We start from the raw sequence: 8,008 nt of genomic DNA on the forward strand, positions 1-8,008 counted from the left end.
TCACCAGGGATAAGCTGCACTGATGACACAGCCGAGGATGCTGATACAGTATAGATGAACGGACACCCGCTCAGCACCCAGCGTTGCCATGGCAACAACGCAAGGCCTTTCGACAAGTCGGCAGTCGCTCGCAAGGGGAAGCAGGACGGTCCATGAAAGTGAACTTTGTTCCTCTCTCTTTCTGTTTTTTTCTCTCTTGCCCCGACCCCCCCCCCCCCCCCCCCAAATCTGTCTCTCTGCCTTCCCCTCACTTTTATATCCACAGAGCCCGCTGTTCTACTATCCAAAGACGATGAAATGGAAAATGTTCCCCGTTTTTCCCCCCAGTGAAAACGTGAGGATGGATGGATGGATGGATGGCGGAGATGTGAGTCCCGATTAGTCCTTTTCCACAGGGGAGTGTGTTTGGTGGAGGGTGGTGGTACCAGGACCAGTTGAGCTGCGGGTCTAGTGCAGGACAGAACCCCTCTACCTCTCTCTCTCTGCTGGAACCTTTCTTCCATGGCTGCTATCAAACCACTGCTGCTGCGTCTGTGTTGGGTGCTGCTGGGTCTCCTCGCCGCTGACTGTGAGTATTTACTTTACAGATGTGGCACAGTTTTTGTCTTTTCTTGGGAGGACCAGACATCAAAGATATCCCATCTTCTTGGAAGTGTAACAAAAACGAAATACAGGGAATGTGTGTGAATATTCCCAGCAAACAAACACCCCTGTTTCCTTTATGCCTTTTAGCCTCGGGCCAATGTACTGTATAGTTTGCCACGTTGCGTAACGCAAGCAGGCTAAGCCCTCTCTAATGTTTCAGAGCGCAGTGTGAGATGGCGACACTAGAAGGTCAGGTCATATTGGATTTCCTGTCTCTCATAGGGAATTCCCTGGTCACTTCCATATACAAATAAATGGGCCCGGGTTAATTGCCCTAATGGCGTCTTTATCATTCCTGCATGTTTCTGGACAAACAGCTGATATTTTTTAGTTTCTTTGTCCTGAACGTTATTTTGTCTAATAAACTCTGAGTGAAACTAAACCGGTGGCTATTGGAAAGATAATGCAGATGGCATTAGAAAGATTCAATTAAAGTACACAAAGAGGCTGACTTTAATGAAAATCCCTTTTGGGATAGTTTTATGATGCCTCTCATAGCTTTGGCTCTTCTTCTTTATTTCTCTTCTCTTCCTCCTCTTTCTGCTGCTCCTTCTTTTCCTCCTTCTATTTCTTCTCCTCCTGCTCCTTTGCCTCATCCTCCAGCTCCCCCTACTTCTTCTCCGTAGCCTCCTCCCCCACCTTTTCCTCCTCCTTCTCCTCCTTATTTTCCTCCTCCTTCTTCTTTTCCTCCTCGACCCGCTGCTCAATCTCCCCCTCTTTCTCCACCTTCTCCTCCGCTATCTCCACCTCCCTCCTCTCAGTTTTCTTCATCTTCTTCAACCTCTTAACAAAATGCACACTCCAATATTTGTGTCTCCCGCTCTCAGGCCAGGTGCGAGCGCAGGGCCGGATCGTGGGTGGGTATACCCCAGCACCCAACTCCATTAAATACATAGTGTCGCTGCAGAGCACCCAGGGACAACACTTCTGTGGTGGGGCTCTGGTTCACAGGTACTGGGTGCTGACAGCAGCACATTGCAATATCGGGTAAGGAAAGGTCTTGTCATGTCAAGGGCGGATGTTTGACAGGCTGGGGAGTAGTTGTTCTGTTGTTCCCCCCCCAACCTTTGAATATTGTACAGCATGTCCTCTGCACTGCTCATTTAGTTTTTGTATGAACTAATTAATGAATTGTATCTTAGGGTACTTTACTTGTGTTTCACGTTGAAACATCTCTTGTTTTTAGAATGTTTTTCATTTATATTGATACTATCCATGTTTATATAGGCTTAGATATGTTTCTGTCAGTAGTTTTTCATTTTATACTTCTTTTTTTTTCCAGTTATTTCTATCTTTTTACTATTTTGAATTAGGCTTGTCTGTCATTTCGGCCAACAGGGAACCGTTTGGATTGTACCAGGGCGGCTGTATTGAGAATCCAGCCATCCTGGCACTTTCACACCGCAGGGTGGAACGTGATCTCTCTCTTAATCAGAAAATAGAGAACATTTCAGACATAAGATCCTAGAACACTGACTTTTATGGAGAAAGAACAAAACAAAACAACAAAACACTTTGATTATCAATGGTTATGTCTCAATGGATTAAAACAATATTTTGTGTATTTTGAAACTCACATCTGTGAATAATATAAAGCTTTCTTTATCAGGTTAATATCAGGGATACCATTTTTGGGTTATTTTATAATTACATATTTCGATAAATGTAAGCCTTAGAGTAGTCCTCCATTGTTAATCATTATCAAGCTCACGCACAGAACACACAAGCACAACAACACACAACAATTGAATCATTGTATGCATCTGGAGTATTCAAACTTCAAACTATCTGCTCCCATGGTTCCCCAGGGCAGAGCATATGATGGTCGTAGCAGGGGACTACACCATACGGACCTTTGAAGGCACCGAACAGTATTCCAAACCTCGTCTGCTCCTCACACACCCCCTCTACAACAAGAGCACCAACAACGCCGACATCATGCTCATCAAGGTGTTAAGCAAAAAGCCTGCATTCACTCTTCTTTTTTACAACGTGCCCATGTTTGTCTACGTGATGGCAGGTCAATCAGTGACTTTTATTTACTTATTATTCGTACAAATATTTGAAAATATTGTATAAATGAAAAACGATTGACTTCAACCAAACCAAGAAGTTTTGAGAAAATGTTTTTTTTGTTAACCTTTAATTCAACCAACAAATGTTAGTCATTTCCCCCCAATGACAGCTCCCCCTAATGAAACCTGCTTATTATTCATCTTAATTGAAGAAAATAAAATTCCATTCCATTTTTGTTTCATTCAAGTAAAAGCTCATCTTTGGTCCCCTTCTGGATGTCCCCTGTAGCTGCGGGCCCCCGTGGTGCTGAACCGCTACGTGTCCCTTGCTGCCCTCCCCAGACAGGGCACCGGCGTCATGGAGGGCCAACTGTGTCAGGTGTCTGGGTGGGGCTACACCAGCTTGGTCGGGGGCCAGGCGCCCTCCACTCTGAGGACGGTCAATGTGCCCATTGTGTCCACGGCGAGGTGCAACGGAAGCCTGTCTTTCAGCGGGAACATCACGGCCAACATGATCTGCGCTGGCTTCCGGAGCGGGGGCAAGGACGCGTGCAAGGTACGGCACCACCACACTTTCTAGACTTCGTAATTCTGTAGAACTGCAGATTTTAGAGAAAGGATGTCAAAGAAATGTTCATGTGTTGGAAGGTTGATGTGTGTGTGTGTGTGTGTGTCCCACATCTAGTCTTCTTTTGCTTTGATTTGCTTTTCTTTAGCAACTCAGGTCAAATTCCCCCGAAAACACACAAATTAAACAGTTCATTGTATTTCCATGAATTGTCATTGACTTGTTGTGATGATGCGGAGCATTGCTACCCATTGAGAATCAAGAAGTATACTGTAGGCTGCCATCAGGGTAGGAGAGCAAGGCAGAAAAAATCATTTCATCAATAAGCTTTGTTTTACAGTTTTTTATATAATTGAACAGATTTTGCGATCTGAATCTGTGCCGTGATCCCAGCCTCTAGTCGACCGACACTGGTCAACTGTCTTGAGGGTCTCCAACTTGGGCGTGGCGGTGATATTATAAGAGGGTGTGGCTTCTTTCTGGTCTCCTTAGGGAGACTCCGGTGGGCCACTGGTGTGCGAGGGGCGTGTCTACGGCCTGGTGTCCTGGGGCAACGGCTGTGGCAACGCCAAGTTCCCCGGAGTATATACGGCGGTGTCCAAGTTCCGTCGCTGGATAGACCGCATCATCTACGGCTCCTACCTGCGCTGCACTAGAGAAGTACTGGACAAGAACTAGACTGGGTGCCAGGGAGAAGTACTAGACTAAGTACCGGGAGAAGTACTCCTGTTTCACCGAGAGTGGGAGAGTTCTGTCCAGACAGGTTTTTAATGCACTGTTATAGAACAGAAACACAGCCCCCCCCCCCCCCCCCCCCCCCCCCCCCGCCCCCCCTTTTCAGAGGCTGTGCCTTTGAACCTTTTGACTAGAGGTAACCTCATCTCATGTTTTACCGTAAATGCCAACAACAATTCAAAGACATTTAATATCTATAAAGTCATCACTTTTGTATTCAACAAATATTTAACAGCTGTCCTTTACAAATGAGTCACTGTTGGTATTGCTATATTCACAGCGGTATTCCATTTTTATGAATATCCTCTATAAATAAAATTGGATTTTGAACAATAGACCATTCAGTATATTCATTTAGCCTGGCTCACTTTGTCTTTGTTGGTTTAAGCTTGACAAAGTTGCGACCGAAATCAACATACTTCCAGTCAGTAAGAGACCACACATTGGATGGATAAGACAGGGGCTCTCAACCAATAGCACTGCATAAATAACTGCCATGGACATGTGCTCACACAAGGGAAGAGTTCGAGATCTTATCTGCGAGTTGTATTGCTGTCTCTGTTTTAGTGTGTTGCTGTGATCATGACAGGATGCCTGGCCACTTTCCTTCTCAAGGTTTCTTCCTTGATTATTAAGGGAGTTTGTCCTTGTCCTTTAGGGTGCTAGGCTTAGGGGGTGTCATAAAATATGGCCTGTAAAGCCCTTTGAGAGTGTAACCGTGATTAAGGGGCAACATAAATACTACTTTCTCAACTTGATTGTAGAGTGAGTGGTGGAGGCTAGCTGTTCTCTTTCTCTGTAAATAGTTAGTCTGCTATTGAAAAAGAATCAGTTTCACCCTCTGGATGATCATTATGTTTATGTTTGATCAAGCATGATCATGGGAAGAGTTAAAGGACCCATACGATGATCTCCATTATTCAGAGCATAAAGGGGAAGGTTCTCATGTTGTATAGAAACATGGGGAGAGGGAGAAGTTCAGAACACTGTATTGTTTTTTCTTAACTGCAGAAGATATTCTACTGGTCAATGCATCAACTAGTCTCAGTTTGGTCGCTAAACAGCAAGCTGGCCGGAGGAACATAGATCTTCTCTAGATAGTACACTGGTATGAGGGATGGTCGCAGGGCTCTGCAGGAGGTGCCACACCATTCAGTCATATTATATACGGGAGTAGTATTAGTATTTACTAATGTCAATTATTTCAGTTCTATATTCTTTTCCAGAGAGGCAATGGGCGGCCTGGCTGGGATTCAGGCGATGCGTATCTGCTTTCCTCACCTCTCATCCCGCCGGTGATACTTGGCAACGCCAGAGTCTCTGCACGGTGCTAGCTGAGATGTGATGGCAGAGCGATGGAAACGATATCTGACGAAGCCACCCTGGCACTGGGATGAAATGACGCCATGCCTCATCCCTTTGCTGCAGCATATATTTTCTGGATTTAAGATTTCAGTGTCAACTCATTTGTACAAACATCAGACACACACGGTAGAGCGTCTTGTGGTTCCTGACTTAAGGTTCCTGATGTTACGCAACACAGCTCACACTGGAGTGTATTTGTAGACCCTTTGGTAGCTTACTCTTTGGTCTCTTTTATTTGGTATTTGGTCCGCTATGAAATCTTGACATGTCAAAGCATCTTCTTTGTCAAATATATGTTTTGCTTAGTCTAGCATCCAAACTTAAATGTGGTGGGAATAGCCAATGTGGCTGTCATGTTACTGATTCCGCAGGTGTGTGTGTGTGTGTGTGTGTGTGTGTGTGTGTGTGTGTGTGTGTGTGTGTCTGTGTGTGTGTGTGTGTGTGTGTGTGTGTGTGTGTGTGTGTGTGTGTGTGGGAGTGCCTGTGTGTTATACACAAAATATGTTAATCATGAGGTAAATCATATGCTAATCATCAGGGATAGGGTTCATGCCCCAGGTCACTGTTGCCACACCACAGCAGCCTATGAACACACTGCCATCCTTTGGCCAGGTCTCAAGCTCTGGGTGTGCACCGCTCTTCTGATCACACACCATGGACGAGTTGTCATGGAGCGTCATCTGCACGCGGCGTCACCACAACGTCTAAAGAAGGACGAATCCGTCATGATCTCACTGGAGAATAAAACGGGGGGGGGGGGGGGGAAATCCTTTCGCTTGATGACACACAGATCTGGCGAATGGATCGTTAGTACATTGCGGCTCCGTACTGGAAGCCACGCCAGGCCGACAACCCCACCCTCCCCCCAGTTGGTCCGTGACGTGCTCCCTGGCCAGGTCTCCCAGGGATCCGTGCTTTGCATCGCTGCTCTATTTGCATTTCTTCCTCCGATATTTCCTGCGACGGGTCGAGCCGCTCCAGATCAGAAGGCGCTCCACTGCACATTTTTTTTCTTCTCATCGTCTTCCGCCGTGCGTCCACATTTCAATTGCGATACGCACACAAACCAACGGGACATTATTGAATGATGTTGCCGAGGCTTTCCAATCGGTGAGACTGAGGACATTTTTTATTCGATCGTTGATTGTGTTGGGTGGCGCACCGACCGACGGGGACACGTGCCGCCTTCGAGGTAAACACACAGGGCTCTGTCGCCTCGGCTCGTGTCGTGTCGTGTTTTCTTTGTTTTTTGTCATCGCCAAACGCCACACATTTTGATCATCGAGCTATTCGTTTTCCTCTTGCGCTTCGGTGATACCCAGACGCCTTTTGGAAATGTCGGAAGTGCTGCCTTTCAACGAGGAGAAAATGAGTCATTATGGAAACGAAGGCGAAGAGGGACACCTTTCCTTCACCTGTCGTCTCCAAGACACCAACAACTTCTTCAACGGGCCACAGAATAAACGACCTCCGAAACTCGGACAGATAGGCAGGAGCAAACGGGGTAACTATTGCATGGAGATGTTCATATTTTTTATGGTGATGTTTTCATTGCGCACATAACCGACCGAGGGGCCATAGTAGAGGACCTATCGATCCAAGGCCAGGCATGCCTTCAGCACGCTGGGGTAGACAGCGCGTTATGTGGAGAGACGGACACACATGTATTGCTATGCCGTCCAGCCCTATGTGTAGAATGGCTTTTTGTTGTAATCGCATTGCAACATAAGTTCAATGCGCATTGCGCGCGTGCGGGCTGTCCAATGCCAACTGCATGCTGCCCAACAGGAGTCCTGACCAATGGCATGTCCCGAATGAATGGATGCCGTGATTGAGATTGACGTGTTCCAAGATTCGTTATTTTTTAATATAATTCGTGTCAAGCCAACAGACGTGCTTTCCCCCCAATATTCCTTGCACTGCACCCGTATCCCCCCCCCCCCTCCATTTTTTACAGATGCATTTACACACGCGTGCACAGACCTGCAATTCCATAAACAAGCACGCGGCTCCTCACAGAAACGTGCCTAAATTACAAAGGAGAAAGAGAACATGAGCCACGAGGGCACTATGGTGGTGGAAGTGCGTAGTAGGTAGATGTTAGATACATCATGTACATTCACATGATGCGCAACAACCCAATTAACACATACACACACACACTCACACTCACACTCACACTCACACACACACACACACACACACACATATGAGCGCAAGCAGAGACTGACTACATCTGTGTGCATGTTTATTCTTCTTCTGCTCATATGATGCAGTGTTGTGTGTGTGGATGTGTTTCGGATGTGCGTGTGTGGTGTGTGTGGGTGTGTGTGTGTGGGGGTGTTAGGGGAGGGGGGGTGGGGTGAGGGAGGAGAGTGGCTGATGAACTCTTCCTCCTGCTGTCATCCACAGTTGACGAAAACGATGACGGAGAGGCCCAGAAAAACGGAACAGAGAAGACCCCCACGGAGGCTTAAGAAACGGCACCCTGCCCCTTCCCCCGCCCCTCCCCCCCCCAACCTCCTCCAACCCAACTCCACCCTCTTCCCCCCCATCCATCCATCCAAATGGACACTCTTGAAACGTTTTTTAAAAAAGAGAAATGGCGATGTTAGCCAGTTTTAATCCAAAGACACTGTATATAAGCACTTTCTCTCATGTGGCAGCAAGCGGCACTCCC

The 8,008-nt window shown here is 46.7% G+C and overlaps 2 protein-coding genes across 2 annotated transcripts; both read left to right on the forward strand.

Annotated features, from left to right (window-relative positions):
* Positions 1 to 501: 501 nt before the first annotated feature.
* Positions 502 to 3,906, forward strand: LOC307083660 (trypsin; the record flags this gene model as incomplete). Its single annotated transcript, XM_079747610.1, has 5 exons — positions 502 to 568; positions 1,473 to 1,632; positions 2,454 to 2,595; positions 2,950 to 3,216; positions 3,721 to 3,906. 5 exons carry the CDS (start codon positions 502 to 504, stop codon positions 3,904 to 3,906), a joined length of 822 nt encoding a protein of 273 aa, XP_079603736.1.
* A 2,757-nt stretch (positions 3,907 to 6,663) lies between these two features.
* camk2n1a (calcium/calmodulin dependent protein kinase II inhibitor 1a) lies at positions 6,664 to 7,805 on the forward strand (the record flags this gene model as incomplete). Its single annotated transcript, XM_079748190.1, has 2 exons — positions 6,664 to 6,832; positions 7,741 to 7,805. The coding sequence occupies 2 exons, from the start codon at positions 6,664 to 6,666 to the stop codon at positions 7,803 to 7,805; spliced, it is 234 nt and encodes a 77-aa protein (XP_079604316.1).
* Between the last annotated feature and the right edge of the window lie 203 nt (positions 7,806 to 8,008).

The sequence above is a fragment of the Pollachius pollachius genome, assembly GCF_949987615.1.
Source record: "Pollachius pollachius genome assembly, chromosome: 12".
NCBI lineage: Eukaryota > Metazoa > Chordata > Actinopteri > Gadiformes > Gadidae > Pollachius > Pollachius pollachius.